This window comes from Plecotus auritus (assembly GCF_963455305.1).
Source record: "Plecotus auritus genome assembly, chromosome: 12".
In the NCBI taxonomy this organism is placed as follows: domain Eukaryota; kingdom Metazoa; phylum Chordata; class Mammalia; order Chiroptera; family Vespertilionidae; genus Plecotus; species Plecotus auritus.
In genome coordinates this window covers 39415563-39432744 of record NC_137778.1, presented here as the reverse complement: position 1 = coordinate 39432744, position 17182 = coordinate 39415563, and the positions used below count along the sequence as shown (strand labels likewise).

The following is a 17182-nucleotide window of genomic DNA, read 5'->3' as shown; positions in this document are numbered from 1 at the left end:
CCTCTAATACACCTAATTATGCTCAGTGGCGTCCCGGGGACATTCCCCAGCAAGTCCCCTTTAGGTAGGACTCTGGCTACTTGGAAGTGAGGGTGCTGGTGGGGGGGGGAGGGGGGAGGCGGTGTCTGTAGTCCCCCAAACAGCCCAAGTCTCTACTTCTTTGTGGGCTGCAAGGTCAATCAACCCGTGGGAGTGTTAATAGGGAACCAACGCCGCGGCCAAAGCCATAAAACACAAATATTAACGGGGTAGGAACTCCAGGCCAGGCCCTGTGCTAAGCGCTTATACGAGCTCCTTTATCCTAACCACCAGCACGGAAAGCGGGGTCTCGTACACGCATTTTGCAGACGAAAATAGTTCAGCTAAGTTAAGTAACTTTCCCAAAGGCGGTCAGGAAGTAGGCGGAGGAGTCCGGAATTGAACCCCGGCATTCTGGCCACGGAGCCTAAGCTCGTAACCAACAAATATAGAACTAAACGTGGGAAGGGGAGCCAGAATGCAGGGCACACCCTGCCTGCCTCCGCCTGCCAGGAGAAAACAGACACCCCGGGTGAGAATGCCGGGGGCAGGGCTTCTGCTAAAAGTGAATCCCGGGACGGTGAGAACAGCCCTCTTTCCCTGGGTGTTGACTTGGTGCAATAGCGCCTTTGATGAGCTAGTGCGATTGCTCCATCCCGGTTCCCGGCGAGGAGGCTGACGCACAGAACTCGCACCGAGCCCCGCGGGGCAGACGGCGGAGCCGCAGCCCACGTGGTGCCAGGAAGAGAGACGATGGCGGGGGCGGGGCCGGCCGCGCGGGGGCGGGGCCTGGGCTGCGGGAACGCGGGGCCGCGCGGGCCAGGTTTCGGTGGGGTCGCACCTGTTGCGTAACTCCCCCACAGTCCCGCTGCGGGGGGCCGATCCCCGGACACCCAGAGGGAGTGCACAGAAGCCCAGGCGAGTCCCGCCCGGCTCAGCCGGGAGCACGTGGCCTGCCCGCCTCTGGTGCGGGGCCGGGGGTCTCCCAGGCCAGTGCAGCGGCCCAGGTCCGCAGGGGCCCGCCCCCTGCCAGCTGGCAATTTTTGAAAGACCAGCCTTACTTGCCCCATCTCAGTGCCAGGGCAGGGGCTCCTGGAGCGACTTGGCCGGGGTCTGGACTCCAGCTGCCGTCCCCCTCCCTCGCGACCCGGGCTTGCCGGCTGTGCAGACCCCGGCTGGCGGCCTCCCGGGTCTGCTCCGGGCTCGGCAGCATGGCCTCAGGTGAGTGTGTGTGTCTGTTTGGGGGAGGGTCTCTGGGATGGAGACGTGCAGTGTGGCCCGGGCGACGCGAGGATGGGGGTCTCAGCACAGCCTGCGGACCCGGGGAAGGCGGCCAGCGCCTCGGAGCGGGGACGGCCCGGGAGAGCTGAGCCTGGGTGTGCAAAGACGGAGGGAAAACGAGGGAAGATACCGCGTCCCTTCTTCCCAGACCGCAGGGAAGCCAGCCCCCGCCCCAGGCCGCCCCTCCTTCCGAGAAGGTAGCGTGGCTGGGCAGTGGAATTTCCCCAGGACGGGCCCCTCCCCACCGGACGGGGGTTCTGGGTTCTACCCCTTCCTCCCAGAGCTGGGCGGCCCTGGGGCTGGGGTTCAGAGAGAGAAGGAAAACCCGGGGACTCTGCCCCAGAGGGCTGGGGGTTCCCGGACTGCGCCTGCCCCGAGCCAAATGTGCGCTGAGCTCGGACTGGGTTCTTGTTTATTTTTATGTTTTTCTCTCCCAGGCGGGCTGCACCAGCTCGCCTGGACTTTGAGTCCTTGCCCCGGAGCCCTGGCAGGGGACGAGGGCTCCAGAGAGGGTTGGTGGCGTGCTGGGGGCCGGCCCTTCCCGATCGTGTTCTCACCTCCACACCCCAGGCCCCCGTCACTCCAGGGATGAGGAAGGGAGGGGAGGGGAGGGGAGGGATCGCGGGCAGGATGGCTGCCCCCCTCCGGGAGGTTGCCTAGACAACATCAGAAATCGTGGCCAGGGCCTCTTCCGCCGGCGGGGCCTCGGCTTCCTGCATCAGTCACTCCCGCTGGGGGCGGGGCGGAGGAAGGGGTTGGATGTGGCAGAGGCTGGCCCAGCTGGTGCGGCTCTGACTCCCCCGCCATCACCGCGGCCAGAGCCATGGCATCCTATCCATCCGGCCCAGGCAAACCCAAGGCCAGATATCCCTTTAAGAAGCGTGCCAACCCGCAGGCCGCCTCTGCGGTACCAGGTGAGTGTGTGCATCCTGGCCCAGGCGCTGGCTCCGCTCCACCACCTCTCGCCTGGCCACTGGCCCCCTCAGAGGGAGGAGGCCCCTTCTGCACCCTCTCTGCGGGGATGCTCCTTGTCCCCAGTCCCAGACAGCTGGCGTGGGAGGTGGTGTGGGGAGAGAGGTGGGGTGGAGGGCCACGGGTTTCTGTGCCAGGGACGCCATCCTCTGTAACAGAGTGGGCGTGGGTGTGGGTGCAGCAAGAGGTGTATTTGCACACGTGTCAGCATGCGGATGTGCTAGGACTGTTTGCATGTGGAGTGTGTGAGCCGAGTGGGGGGGGGGTGGGTGTGGACTGGCCACACTGCTGGTGGCTGGGCCTTTGCCAGGCAGGCTCAGGCTGTCTTCCTGAGGCTCGGCCCTCTTTCCAGGACCCCAGATCTCAGCCCCTCTCCCCGGGGGGTTAGGGGGTTGGCATTAGGACACACACATTGCTGCCGGAAGCCCCAGGGCTGGGGCTCAACTGTATGGATCGTTTGTCGTATGCTCATTCTTGGTCCGTCTTGTGAGCTTCCTCGGAAGTGTGGGGTGTCCTTGGGCTGGGCCGTGGGGGGCTCAGGCTGTGCGGTTGCCCAACCGCTGCACTCCTGCACCCTTTGGTTCGGCTCCCACTCTGGAAGGCATCTCTGCACCATTTGGAGCAGGCAGTGGTGCGGCTGTGCCAGCTCCCTGGGGCTCGGCTGCCTGGATTGTGCTTGCTGAGGGATATCTGCCTGCTCTTGGCTGTCCCCAGGCCCTGTGGCTAAGGAAAGACCACCCCCACTTTGTGACCAGGTCAAGCCAGCCCCCCTCCCACTCCACCTCCCCCCAACATCTGTCTGTACCTGTAGCCTGACCATCCACCTTCCGTGTTTTCTTAGACACGGAGGATGCTGGCCCAGTCTAAGCTGCCCTGAGGGTCTGTGTTCTGTGTGCTCAGGTCTCTGCAATCCGGAGGGTGACCCTGGGGCTAGGTCTCTATGCCTTGGGGTGGTCACACGCACGGTGGGGGGGGGGGGACCATCTGCTACTTGTGGGTCAAAGCCTGGGCACCTTTCTGCCTATGGAGGCAGTCCTAGCAGTGAGTGAGGGCCTATGTTAAGGATCTTGCAGTTGGTGGAGTGGCTGGCTTTTGGTTGACCCCCGGCCCCATGAGAGGGTATGTGACGTGTGGTGCTGTGGCTCAGATGCGGGGAGAAGGGACCAGCACGCGGCTGGGTCTTCCAGGCCTGGCCTCAGGGAGTGCGGAGGTCACTGTCTGTCACCTCCAGTGGACCCCGGCCGCCCTGTGCGGTGGCCTGGCAGGAACCGGTCCTGGTTACCCGCAGCATTTCTGTGGAGGCCTGGGCCACCCCGCTAGGAGAGGAGGGTGAGATTGGGGCCTGTGACTCAGCTCCTGCTGACCCCTCACAGACCACCCACGGGCCTGTGGTTGGCCTCCTGGAGGGGTTAGAAGTGGGGAGCTGTGTGGGGTCAGAGTTCGTGGGCAAGCAAGGACCTTAGGCTCTGTCTTACATCTTGGGGGCGGGACAGGTGCTGTCTTCCCTCCTCTTCCAAGTTAGAGATAGTGCCTCTCCCCCTCACCGCCCCCCGCCCCCCATCTCCACCCCTGGCAAGTGTGTCCCCTTGCTGTCATTCACTGCTCAGTTGCCTTGGCCTGTGCTAGGCCCAAGAACCCCCACCCTCCCCAGTGGGTGGGACTGCGTGTGGGATGTGTTTGGAGGGTCCCAGGAGTTCCTCATCGCAGATTAGGGGGCAGCGTATCTCTGCGAGCCTTATGGCAGCTGTGGCCAGACAGGACACGACCCGCTTATCACCCCAGTATAGACAGGACTCCAAGCCTGCGGGAGGTAGAGGCTTGTGAATAGGCGGGAACAGTCAGTCTCAAGTCCTCCAAATCCTGAGCCCCCTCTTCCAAACCTCTCTCCCATCCTGGGCAGTTTGTCCCCAACGGTAGGCTTGGCACAGGGGGTTGGAGGTCTCGGAGGTCCGCTGGGCATCGGGGAGGCGCAGCGACTTTCCTGCCTGGACTGAGCTGCTTCCCCGGCAGCTGCTCCTTTCCCAGGCGAGGCCTGTCTCTCCCGAGGGACCCCATAGCTGGGCCCCAGAGGACAGTGGTTAGGAAAACGGCCACTGAGCAGAGGAGGGTGGCCTGTGTGGCGATAAAGGCTGCTTGCCCCCTTTCTCTGCCAGGGGGGGGGAGGGGGGCCCCCTTCCTTGGGGCAGCCAGGTCCTACCCACTCACTGTGCCCCAGGGCAGTGCATTTTAAGGAGGCTTGGCCCCTCCCTGCCAGCCTCTCCTGCCCATATCAGCCCACCCTGCTCCTCCCCCTTGGGGGCCCCACTTGGGGGCTGGGCCCTGTGAAGGCCCTGTTTAGTTCTAGGGTTCCTCTTATCCCCAAACTTTGATGATGCTCCTTCCCTTGATTTTCGGGCTCCCCTGAGCTCCCCCAGCCCCTGCTCACCGGCATCCCAGGGTCTCCCCTGCCTGCAGCTGCACTTGGTACAGCCCGTGCCGGCCCCTGAGCCGTCCTGGGGGACTGGCTGCAGCTCCACTCAGCAAACAGGCCGGCAAGGGGCACAGGGCTGCTGGCCACTCAGCAGACAGGCCAGCACAGGGCGCAGGGCTGCTGCGTGCACGGCCCGAACTCTGCAGGTAGGACCCGGGCAGGCATGAGGGTGAGTGGGGGCTGGGTCCTGGATCTGGGGCTGGCACCTCCTCTTCCCTTTGTCCAGTCTTGGGACTCTGGGGCACCGGGGAGGGGCCTGGAGACTTGAAGGCACTCTACCTGGGCAGAGCCTCCAGTCTGTCCCTCAGCCACCGTGCGGTGGGGAGGGGAGCGCTGGAGAGGAGGACCCTGAGCTGGGGGAGCCCAGTGGGTGTGGAGAGCTTCCTGCTGGGAGGGTGGGGCTGGGAGCCCAGGAGGGTCCTCTGGGGTGGGCTGGGAGCTCGGGCAGCCCCTCTGGACCAGCGGCTCAAGGCCTTCCTTGTCAGCCTCCTCCTAGTGGTGCAGCTGCGTTCTGCCTCGGGAGAGACCCTGCTCTCTGGCTCTCTCTGCTCCGGCCCTTCCCGGGGCCTCCAGCCCAGATCTCGGGCCTCTGAGTGGTGCAGACTGTTTGTGGCAGCTCCCTTCAGAGGGGCAGCCAGCAGTGGGAGGGGCAGGCTGGGGCCAGGCCTTGTCTTGGCAGCCCTGGGGTCCTGGGGGAGAGGGCAGGCCTCCGGGGAGGCCGTAGGGTTCCTGCTGCAATCAGGTCCTCCCGCCTTCACCTCCTCTTCCCTTGAGGGCTGGTCCTGGTGGGTCGGAGCTGAGTGGCGGCCATGGCTTCCGGGCTCTTAGGTCCGGGACAGGGGGTGTGGGCCCTGCCCTCCGAGAGGACGTGCCGTCCAGAGGCATGTCTGATCCCGACCTCGGCCCTGGGAGCTGCGGGCTGGGGATCGCTGGTGTTGGCCCCCAGGTCCTTCTGAGCTGCTGGGGCGTGTGTGTGCACGTGTGCACGCGTGTGTGCATGTACGTGTGTGCAGACACATGTGTGCCTGTCTGTAGGAGGTACTTTCATGGCCCCTAGTCTAGGACTAGATTCTGATTCCTGGAGTGAATGAATCACTTGATCTAGGGGCAGACTTGGGACTCCCACCCCCACGCCTGGAGTGGGTGAGGGGCCCTGTGCTCTACTGAAGGTGAGGTCCTTTGGGTGCCTCACGCAGGCTCACCAGCTCCTCGGCCTCTGGCACGGGCCTCTCTCTGGGGCTGGCCCGGGACAGGCAGAGGCCCAGGGCTTCCAGTGCACCCCGGTACTGCCCCGCACCCTTTGACCCTGGTGTCCTGTCTCCACAGAGGCTCGGGGTGGGCTGGGGGCCCCTCCACTGCAGTCTGCCCGGTCCCTGCCAGGCCCCGCCCCCTGCCTCAAGCACTTCCCGCTGGACCTGCGCACGTCTATGGATGGCAAATGCAAGGAGATAGCCGAGGTATCGCCTGGCACCTCACCCTGTGTCCCCCACGCTGTCCCCACGCTTGGCTGTGCCTTGGCCCCTGGCCTCTTCCTGGTACCCCAGCTCCTGCCACCCTCACCTCCTCCCAGACTCTGCAAGGGAGGGCCCAAGGCTGAGGGCCAGGCCTCGCTGATCCGTCCTTCCCGCCGCCAGGAGCTGTTCAGTCGCTCCCTGGCTGAGAGCGAGCTCCGCAGCGCCCCGTACGAGTTCCCCGAGGAGAGCCCCATCGAGCAGCTGGAGGAACGGAGGCAGCGCCTGGAGCGGCAGATCAGCCAGGATGTCAAGTGAGCCCGGCCCAGCCCTGCAGGCGGCAGCCTCGGGTGGGGGAGGTACAGCCAGGCAGCTGTGTGTGTGTGTGTGTGTGTGTGTGTGTGTGTCGGGGGGCTCAGCCAGGCAGCTGTGTGTGTGTGTGTGTGTGTGTGTGTGTGTGTCGGGGGCTCAGCCAGGCAGCTATGTGTGTGTGTGTGTGTGTGTCGGGGGGCTCAGCCAGGCAGCTATGTGTGTGTGTGTGTGTGTGTCGGGGGGTGCATCCAGGCAGCTGTGTGTGTGTGTGTGTGTGTGTCGGGGGCTCAGCCAGGCAGCTGTGTATGTGTGTGTGTCGGGGGTGCAACCAGACAGCTGTGTGTGTGTGTGTGTGTGTGTGTGTGTGTGTGTGTGTGTGTGTCGGGGGCTCAGCCAGGCAGCTGTGTATGTGTGTGTGTCGGGGGGTGCAACCAGACAGCTGTGTGTGTGTGTGTGGGGGGGTGCATCCAGGCAGCTGTGTGTGTGTGTGTGTGTTTGCGGGGGGCATGCTTTCTGAGCTCCATCTCTGTCCCTCTCCCACTCCGTCCCCGTTGGGGGCCCTCGGGGAGGCAGCCCAGGGCAGTGGGTGAAGCACGGCCTTGGGGTCCGGCTGCTGGGTGTGGTCTGCCTTCCCCGTCAGCGTGGCCTGGAACGCGGTGCCTCACATCGGTGTGGCTGTGCCTTCTCCTCCCAACTGGGGCCGGAACAGCACGTGCAGTGCAGTGACAGCACATGCACAGCACCTCGCTGGGGGCAGGGACCTGGGAGCCAGAGCCGTCCCTCGTCACCTGACCTCTCACCCCTCACCTCCAGGCTGGAGCCAGACATCCTGCTTCGGGCCAAGCAAGATTTCCTGAAGACGGACAGTGAATCGGACCTCCAGTGAGGAGGGCAGAGGGCGGGCACACTGGGGCACGGGCTGGGCCTGTCCCACTGCTGGCTCCAACCCCTTCCTTGTGCCTCCCTCCCGGTAGGCTCTACAAGGAGCAGGCTGAGGGGCAGGGAGACTGGGGCCTGCGGGAGCGCGATGCGGTGCTGGAGCGGGAATTCCAGCGCGTCTCCATCTCCGGGGAGGAGAAGTGTGGGGTGAGTGGGCAGGGCTGGGGGCCGGGGGGCTCCCTCAGTTTGAGGAGCTGGGGGTGAGGCTAGAGAGGGTGCTTCTCTCCGGAAGCTGCAGGGGCGGAAGGTGTGGGAGGAGCAGAAAGGGCTAAGTGTTTCTGAGGTCAAGGCCTCCGGGAACAGGTGGAGTGAGGCTGGCCTGGGTCTGAGCCGGAGGGCATTGATCGCACGTCCTTGTCTGCAGGTGCCCTTCACCGACCTGCTGGACGCGGCCAAGAGCGTGGTGCGGGCGCTCTTCATCCGGGAGAAGTACATGGCACTGGCGCTGCAGAGCTTCTGCCCCACCACCCGCCGGCACCTGCAGCAGCTGGCGGAGAAGCCTCTGGAGACGCGGACCTACGAGCCGGGTCCCGACACCCCTGTGTCCGCCGGTGGGACCCCCAACCCTGCCCAGTGCCCTGGTGTCCCCAGCTCCCTGAGCTCAGAGCCCAGGAACCTCTGCCCCGCCTGCTCCTTCCCACACCCAGCCTCATGCCAGCCTCCTGGCGCGGGGGTGGAGGCAGGGGCGGGATCCATCCCGCTGGGGCCTTGCCATCTCTCCCCTCTGCGGGGCCCCTGGACTGGGCGGTGCGTGGTGGCCCTGACTCCATTCCCCCCTCCAGATGCCCCGGTGCACCCCCCGGCCCTGGAGCAGCACCCATATGAGCACTGTGAGCCGAGCACCATGCCCGGGGACCTGGGCCTGGGTCTGCGCATGGTGCGGGGCGTGGTGCACGTCTACACCCGCAGGGAGCCTGATGAACAGTAAGAGGGGGTGGGGAAACGGGGGGGAGGGGCCGCTGCATCGGCTGGGGGCGTTGGCAGGGCCTGCTTGGCTTGCTCTCCTCACCCAAGCCCCCCCACGTGCCAGTTGCTCAGAGGTGGAGCTACCGTACCCTGACCTGCAGGAGTTTGTGGCTGACGTCAATGTGCTGATGGCCCTGATTATCAACGGCCCCATGTGAGTCCCCGTGGGTCCCTCCCAGCCCGGACTCTGCTGCCCCAGCCCTGCCCAGACACCTGTCGCTAGTCTCCTTCAAAGTCACCGAGTTCTAGTCACCCGCCATGTGCTGCCCCCTTGGCAGCCTCCGCCCTGCACCCTCCCGGGTGCCTCCCCGCAGGCCCTGAGCCGCACCCCCTTCCACCCCTCCCCCGCATCCTGCAGAAAGTCCTTCTGCTACCGCCGGCTGCAGTACCTCAGCTCCAAGTTCCAGATGCACGTGCTGCTCAACGAGATGAAGGAGCTGGCCGCCCAGAAGAAGGTGCCGCACCGAGATTTCTACAACATCCGGAAGGTGGGTCCTCACCGGGGCCGGGCCCGCGCTCTGCCCAGCCTGACCCCCCCATCCAGTACCAGGTAGGAGAGGCCACTCCATCCCGCTGCCCAGGCCCTCGGCCCTCCTGGCCTCGCCAGACCCAGCAGCCCCCGTTCCACCCCAGGTGGACACGCACATCCACGCCTCGTCCTGCATGAACCAGAAGCACCTACTGCGCTTCATCAAGCGGGCGATGAAGCGGCACCTGGAGGAGATCGTCCATGTGGAGCAGGGCCGCGAGCAGACGCTGCGCGAGGTCTTCCAGAGCATGAACCTCACCGCCTACGACCTGAGCGTGGACACCCTCGACATGCACGCGGTCTGTCCCAGCGGCGGGGGCTGGGGGGCCGGGTCAGCATGCAGGCTAGGGGCCAGGGGTGACCTGCCCGTCTCCCCCAGGACAGGAATACCTTCCATCGCTTTGACAAGTTCAATGCCAAATACAACCCTATCGGGGAGTCTGTCCTCCGAGAGATCTTCATCAAGACGGACAACAGGGTTTCTGGGAAGTACTTCGCTCACATCATCAAGGTGAGGTGCTTGGCTGCCAGGGCCCGGGTATGGGGGCGGCCCTCCCCCGCCTGAGCGAGAGCCTGGGTGTCCGGGGCTTCCGCGGTGGGTCAGGGGCTCGAGGAGGCCTGCGTGAGCACGCGTGGGAGTGGGTGCAGACGGGGCAGCTGGAAGCCCGAGCGTGACAGCTGCCCCACGCGTGTCTCTAGGAGGTGATGTCGGACCTGGAGGAGAGCAAATACCAGAACGCGGAGCTGCGGCTCTCCATCTACGGCCGCTCGAGGGACGAGTGGGACAAGCTGGCACGCTGGGCCGTCACGCACCGCGTGCACTCCCCCAACGTGCGCTGGCTCGTGCAGGTGCCCCGTCTCTTGTGAGTGTCCTGGGGAGTGGGCGGGAAGATGGGGCAGAGATCAAAGGGCGAGGGCCTCCTGGGATGACTGACCGTCTCCGTCCCTGCTGAGTCCTCTCAGTAGAAGGCCCTTCCTGCGTCCGCTCACGGTCTGCCCAGCCCGGCCCACCCCGTATGGTCCCCATGTGCTTCTGTGGTCTCGGGCCGGGCTCCGATCCTTCCTGGCTGCTGGTGCCTTCCCCCTGACCTGCCCTGCCCGCGCCTGTGTGCCCCTGTCCCGCCTGCAGTGACGTGTACCGCACCAAGGGCCAGCTGGCCAACTTCCAGGAGATGCTGGAGAACATCTTCCTGCCGCTGTTCGAGGCCACCGTGCACCCCGCCAGCCACCCGGAGCTGCACCTCTTCTTGGAGCATGTGAGGGGGCACACAGCTGGGTGTTGGGGGAGATGGCCTGCCGCAGGACCGGGGAGCTCGGGCCTGACCCCAGGGTCCCGCGCCAGGTGGACGGCTTTGACAGCGTGGACGACGAGTCCAAGCCCGAGAACCACGTCTTCAACCTGGAGAGCCCCCTCCCCGAGGCTTGGGTGGAGGAGGACAACCCGCCCTACGCCTACTACCTGTACTACACCTTCGCCAACATGGCCACGCTGAACCACCTGCGCAGGTGCGACTCCGCCAGGACCTCTCCCTTCTCCCCTCTCCCCCAGCGGGCCTGCCCTGGGCTGGGCCCCCAAACACTGACCCACCTCTGGCCCCACACATGGACCTGCGGGCTGCTTCTCTGCCCTCGGGGCTCCATGGCTCTTGCCTGGCAGCAGGAATCTAGCCCCTTGTCCCAGGCCCACAGTCTCGGGTGGGGACTGGGGGCCCGGAGCTGACTCTGTCTTGTGCCCCCAGGCAGAGGGGCTTCCATACGTTCGTGCTGCGGCCTCACTGCGGGGAGGCCGGGCCCATCCACCACCTGGTGTCCGCCTTCATGCTGGCCGAGAACATCTCGCACGGGCTGCTTCTGCGCAAGGTCAGGGCTGCACCCCAGCCGCCCTCCCAGTGGGCCCCCTTCCTCCGACCCTTTGGACCCCCTCCGTAGCTGATCTTCCTCAGCAGCCTCCGCACTGAGGCCCCGGCCTGGATCCTGGCAGTAACTGACCCTCCACAGATCAGGCCCCGCCGGGATTCCCCCAACACGACTGCAGCCTGATGCTCCCCAGCCCCGAGGCACCTGACCGGCCTCCCTCCCTGTCGCCGCCAGGCCCCGGTCCTGCAGTACCTGTACTACCTGGCCCAGATCGGCATCGCCATGTCCCCGCTCAGCAACAACAGCCTCTTCCTCAGCTACCACCGGAACCCGCTGCCCGAGTACCTGTCCCGCGGCCTCATGGTCTCACTGTCCACCGACGACCCCCTGCAATTCCACTTCACCAAGGTCAGACCCCAGGGCCGCAGGCAGGGACACCCCAGCACTGGGCTCTCAGGGCTGGTGCTGCCCCCTGCTGGGGGGTGGGTGCAGCATGCCAGGGCGAGTCCCAGGGGAGGGCTGGCGCCGCAGGGCCTGGGGCCACCTGTCTGAGGGAGCCTGACTGTGCAGGAGCCGCTGATGGAGGAATACAGCATCGCCACGCAGGTGTGGAAGCTCAGCTCCTGCGACATGTGTGAGCTGGCCCGCAACAGCGTGCTGATGAGCGGCTTCTCCCACAAGGTACCACCCCTCTCCCTCCCCGCCTCTGCTGGGGAGTCCCAGGGTCCTGGGGCATGGCCCCCCAGAGCCGGCCGCAGCCTGCCGCTACCCCCTCCCCCTGCAGGTGAAGAGCCACTGGCTGGGACCCAACTACACCAAAGAGGGCCCCGAGGGCAACGACATCCGCCGCACCAACGTGCCAGACATCCGCGTGGGCTACCGCCACGAGACCCTGTGCCAGGAGCTGGCGCTCATCACGCAGGCCGTGCAGAGTGAGATGCTGGAGACCATCCCGGAGGAGCCGGGCCTCACCATGAGCCCGGGGCCTCAGTGAGCCTGGCCACGCGGTGCTCCCGTCTCAGCTCCTTGACCACGTGTTGTCCTCGGACCCCTCGCCCCCACCTGTCGTGGCCTCTGCATGTGTTCGTTCTCCTCTGTTGTCCTGCATGTCTCCGCCCTCTGTCTGTCTCCGTGCCCCCCCCCCCCCCAGAAGCAGGGCCTAGGATGCGCTCCGCCCTTTGTTGGCTCAGGTGGTACCCCGTGGCCCAAGTTTGAGGGCTGCCCTGTTGGTGGCCCTGTCCCAAGATCCTCCGAAGCCTGGTTAGGGCTGGTTGTGGGGGGCTGGCCCCTCCAGCCTTTGGAGTCCTGCCTGGGCAAATCTGAGCTTTGGCCAAGGGATTGAGTTGAGCCCCCGTCTTGTTTACGTGGCTGAAGTCCAAGGTGGGGCCTGTGCACATCTGCTGTGGGCATGGGGCTGCTGGCGGTCTGGGGGGCTCCGGCGGGGGTTAGAGCTGGGCTGAGGGCAGGCGGAGCCCTGGCATCCTGGACTTGGGCCTCGGAGGCATGGGACCACCACCTCTGCCCAGTCGGTGCCCGGCAGCCTTCTCCGTCCTTCCTCCGGGCCATGTGCTCTGCTCTCCGCTTCCTGTGCCATGTCGGGGGGCCACTGCCACTGGAGGCTCCTGGATCTGCCACCAGCCCTGGGGGTGGCATCTCCAATGTGATCCCTAGAGTTCTGACCAGACCTGAATCCTGGCTGGTCCCCTGTGCTGTTGTGCGGACCGAGGCCTTCGCTGTGAAATGCAGTGTTCCGTACAATTCCGTCCCTCCTAGTGCATGAGAAATAAAGAGTATTTAAGTAAAGAGGCAGGCGGGGTCTCTGTGGGGAGAGGGGCGGCCGGGTCAGGTGGCTGAGGTCAAGCCAGGAGCACTGTGGAGGGAAGGACGGGATTCTTAGGGGCGCGACGGGGCCTGGCCGATGTGTGTGCTTGTGCCCACGGAAGCTGTGGGAGGCAGAAGAGGCCCATGGGGGACCTGTCTGCCATCACAGGCCTCATCCAGCCTGTCCCCTCTGAAGGGGACACTGCCCATCGACTGCGGCCCCATGGCACCGCCCGGGAGGTGTGGGACTGTGCACTTACAAGCAGACCTAGGCCGTGGGCCTCACACTCTGTGACGCCCGCACGTTCGGGGAGCTTGTTCAAAATGCCATTTCCAGACCCCACCCCCCGGTCCCCATTCAGTGAGTGGAAGGTGCAGCGTGGAAATTGAACCAGCTCGGCTTCTGTCCCGCGTGTAACACAACATCTGGAGCACCAGCAGGGAGGGAAGTGAGTGTGCCCTGTCCTGTGCCGGGCAGGGTTCTGGGTTGGCACCGAGAAGCCTGTCACTGCTGCTGCTGAGTGGGGCGAAGGACAGGCTGGCTGTTGCGGAAGCAATTAGCCCTAGAACAGCGTGATCCGAGTAATTGAAGGCCTGGTGAAAGCTGGCTTCCTCCTCCCCTCTTGTCAGCTTGCTTGGCCCAGCTGCTGCGTCTGTGCCAGCCACCTCCTGGCATGACACTTGCCCAGTGTCCCCGGGCAGAAGCTCTCTTCGTGCCCTTGCCTCCGGAGGGCCCCTGGAGGGCCAGGCCTGCTCCTGGCCAAGACCCAGGGTCCTCCAGTCTGCAGAAGGCTTCTCTTGTCCGTTTCTTGTAGCCGACGACATTTCAGAGCCGCGTCCGGGCTGGCTGAGGAGCTAGAGGCTGTACAACTCTGGCTGATTTCTGTTGGGGAAACAGCAGGTGCAAGTGGCCTGTGGCAGAACCAGGCCTGGAAGCCAGGGAGCTCAGCATCCAGAGCTCAGCATCCAGGCTGCTCCACCCCACTCTGGGCCCCCTCTGCCTGAAGGACGCTGCTGTTCCAGGGTGAAGGGAACTCCTTTTCAAGGAGTTCCATACGTTTAATAATAAAAACGTGCTCTGTCTTCTCTTCGTTTGTAAAACAAGGGAGCAGCAGGATTAGAGGATCTTTCTAGAAGGTCCCTTGGAAGGAAGAATTGCCTGCTTCGTGTGCCAGCATCAGGACAGCAAGGACTCCATATTTGCTCACTGTGTTTGTCGTGTGATAGAACCCTCCATGCCATTTTCTCGTCCTTTGTACCGTCTTCTCGGTGTGTGCTGAGACCCAGCCCTGAGAACACTACCAATTCCAAGAGTTTCTTAGCAAGCTCCCCACTATTTTTTTTAAAAAACAATTTGCTTCTGGATTTTTTTTTTGTTTGTTTCTCTGAAATCTCTTTCAAACATTTATTAAGAATATTTTTAAAACAGTAAGGCCTTACTATTTTTTTCTCCCTGGGAAGAAGATAATTTTCATCCCAGAAATTTGGAAAATATACAAAAATTGGAACAACAACAACAGCAAAAAGCCCACTGGCTGACTAACAGCAACAAACATTTGCTGATCATCTGCATGCCTGCGATCTACGTTTTAAATATATTTATACATATCTTTCAGTTATTTTTAGAGAAGGTATTTCTGAGTTGAGATACATGTATAATTTTGTGGTTTTCAAATACGTTAACAGATCTTTCCGTATTTCATTAAAGTATTTATAAACATAAACCTTAATTCCTGTTCCCTGGCCCAGTGTTGTGACTTCACTCTGGAGCCACACACTGCTTTCTGGCTGTGTGAACTTGGGCAAGGTACTTTTCCTCTGTGCCTCCAGGGGGCTGGGGAGGATCCAAGTGCCCTGGCTTCTCTCCAGGGGGCAGGGCCTACGGCAAAGGCCTGGGAAATGGGGAAGACCTGAAAGAAAAACTTCGGGGGCTGCAGAATAGGAAACGGACACTCACAATTGACAGGTGTTTCAATGCCTTCTGAGCGCTGAGCTGCATGTCAACTTTAATCTTCGTTAAGTTTGGTATCCACAGAAATGTCATGGTTGAAAACAATTTGTAAATTGGGTTTTTGGCAAGCGTTCCAGACTATGCAGGATGATTGAAGAGAAATCATAAGACCAAAAAAGAAAAATAAACCCTAGCCAATAGTAAACTAAATGAGTTACTCATCGTCAAGTAATTTCAAAAGCAAATTCATAAAAGCCCTTGTACATTGAAAGCCAAGAAGAATTCTATTTAATGAGGGAATGCGGGTGCATTCTAACTCTGTTCCCAGGAGGGTGGGGCCGAGGGAACTCTGGGGCAGGGTCTGTGGAGGGCTGACAATGGCCGGGCCATCAGCTCCGCCTTTGGTCTAGCCGAACCCCTTTCTCCCGCCTGCCCCCCTAACCCCGCTGGGCAGGTTCAGAGCACCTAGTCAGAGGTCTGTGCAACCCTCGTGTGGCTGGAGGTTCTGGCTCCAGTTAGAAGAAGCTGGCCTGGATTTGAAACCTGAGTGTTTCCCGGGGCAACCCCCCCCCCCCCCCCCGCCAACTTCCCATGTTTGGGGTGCTGTGCAAAGGAGAGAGAGTACAGCCCACTTCCAGCCTGCATTCAGAGCTAGGATTCAAATCTAAGTCCACTGGACTCCAGATTCCAAGCAGAAGCACAGGCGTGCGTCTCTGGAGGACCAGCAAACCCCAGAATCTTGAAAGACCAAGCTGTCTGGGAGATCCAAATCCCATCATCCGAGACAGTGAGCGCCACCCGCTGAGATGACTGGCCTTTTGGTCTTGGCAAAGGGAAGAGGCCGATATCTGCAACAGGCTGCCCGTGCCGTCCTGGGTGGCCTGCAGGACCAGCAGCCTGCGTTTTCTTTTCTGCGGGGAGAGCAGGGCCGCCCTGTGTATAGCACCACCCACTGGTGAGGGGTAAACCTGAAGAACTTTCTAATAAAGTGAGGTGCACGCCCCTAGCGTCTCCATCCTCAGCAGACTGCTCCCTGTCCCCGCCCACCCCCGGGCTTCTGCCCCGTCTCCCACATCGTCCCCACGGGTCTCTCCTTCAAGGCCAGTTCTAGGTTGTTCTCTGGTATTTCAGAGGCCTGTCAACTGCTCCTGTTTCAGGAAAATTTCTTGCCTCCGCATGGGTTGCCCCTCACTCCTTGCTGTCTCCATCTCCCCCCTCCCCCACCCCCTTGGGGGCCGATGCCTGCTGCTGCTCTGCTCACAGCCCAGAGTCAGGGAGGATTTGGGGACAGAGGCCTGTGCAGGGCAGAGGTGGGGGAGAGGAGAGGAGGGGGGAGCTCCTTTGCGGTTCTCCCTGGGCCTCGGTGGGTAAATGGATTGGCAGAGGTCAAGCTGCAGATGGAGACAGTGCTCAAGGGCTGCTGGGAGGATCCTCCATCTGTCACCGCAGCCAGCGATGACCCCGCAGTGAAACTGACCCCCTCTGACCCACTCCCAGGAGATGCTACCTACAAGCCTACCGCAGGGAATCAAAACTCCAAGCACAGGTTTTCCCAAAGGCCCCAGCAGTGGCTTGGGAGTGGGGAGTTGGAACAAGTGCCCTAACCCTAACCCTGACCCTAGCCCTGAACACACCTCTGTCCCTATCCCTAACCCTGATCTTGTGCCTTTACCCTAGCCCTAACCCTAACCCTAGCCCTGAACACACCTCTGTCCCTATCCCTAACCCTGATCTTGTGCCTTTACCCTAGCCCTAACCCTAACCCTAGGGCAGACGCAGCCTCGTGCTGGGGAGCACAGCGTGGCAAGCAGCGTTCAGGCTTGTTTGGTCCCTGATCATCTGGAGGCTGTCAGTGCACCCCTGCCTCATGCAGGTGATGGCCTGGCCCGGGGCCCCCGGGCACCTGCAGCTGAAGGGTGCAGGTGCCGCTGCGTTATCACTGATGTACTGGCTCTTGCGTCTGGGAGGTCTTGGCGGCACCCTACAGGCCACCCTACAGGCCCATACACACCAGGTCAAGCCACAGTCGCCCCTGCTCCATTCCTGGCCTGTCCACTGAACAAGGATTCATGCCCACAGAGCTGCCTGGCCGCCTCAGTGCTGTTGGGAGTGGTGGGGTAGGTATTCATGCCTAGGCATCCCGTCTGTCTTGGGTGCTGGAGCCCCCACTGTGAAGCATCCAGATGTGTGGCCTTCTCCTTCCCCCCTCTGCCACATCCTGTCTTTGTGCACAGGTACCTGGCCGGGCTGTGTGGGCACCAGGGTCATGTATAAGCCAGGACTGATGCTCATCGGCATGCCGCCTTTATGTGAGTTAGGAAAAGGCGGGCCCTCAGCGCAGACACAGCCCTGTTAACTCACGGAACCGATGACATCGTTGGGGAGAGGAAAGTGTGTCCCTCCCTCCAGGTGGCTGCCGCTGTGGGAGATCAAGTTCCTGGGTGTAGGCTGGATTTCAGCTTCCACTTGCCCCTTGACTGGTAGCCTTTTGCAGTTCCCAACTTGTCCATAGGGTGGCGGTACTGAGACCTTAGACTTCTGCCTCAGCTCCTGGCTGGGCTGATGGGGTACCCTCTCCAGGCACCCATGCTCACCTTCTTTCATCCAGTCCCCTC

General features: G+C 62.8%; 1 protein-coding gene across 3 annotated transcripts; it reads left to right on the top strand.

Moving 5' to 3' along the window:
* Positions 1 to 800: 800 nt before the first annotated feature.
* Positions 801 to 14340, top strand: AMPD2 (adenosine monophosphate deaminase 2). Of its 3 annotated transcripts, none has more exons than XM_080648156.1 (18): positions 801 to 1239; positions 6068 to 6198; positions 6376 to 6506; positions 7318 to 7386; positions 7479 to 7590; positions 7808 to 7994; positions 8226 to 8367; positions 8474 to 8563; positions 8768 to 8897; positions 9043 to 9237; positions 9318 to 9449; positions 9638 to 9801; positions 10068 to 10194; positions 10281 to 10444; positions 10678 to 10798; positions 11030 to 11203; positions 11366 to 11476; positions 11580 to 14340. In XM_080648156.1, the coding sequence occupies exons 1-18, from the start codon at positions 1230 to 1232 to the stop codon at positions 11787 to 11789; spliced, it is 2400 nt and encodes a 799-aa protein (XP_080504282.1). In that variant the 5' UTR covers positions 801 to 1229; the 3' UTR covers positions 11790 to 14340. The 3 variants fall into 3 exon arrangements, with proteins under 3 accessions (XP_080504282.1, XP_080504284.1, XP_080504283.1); XM_080648158.1 differs by lacking the exon at positions 801 to 1239 and adding an exon at positions 2108 to 2213; XM_080648157.1 differs by lacking the exon at positions 801 to 1239 and adding an exon at positions 4803 to 4887.
* Positions 14341 to 17182: the final 2842 nt, after the last annotated feature.

Bases quoted from the DNA above. Each gene is read 5' to 3' on its own strand.
- AMPD2 (XM_080648158.1), top strand. From the start codon at position 2,123: ATGGCATCCTATCCATCCGGCCCAGGCAAACCCAAGGCCAGATATCCC. The intron at 7,387-7,478 runs GTGAGGAGGGCA...CCCTCCCGGTAG, and splicing joins GACAGTGAATCGGACCTCCA to GCTCTACAAGGAGCAGGCTG. The intron at 7,591-7,807 runs GTGAGTGGGCAG...CCTTGTCTGCAG, and splicing joins CCGGGGAGGAGAAGTGTGGG to GTGCCCTTCACCGACCTGCT.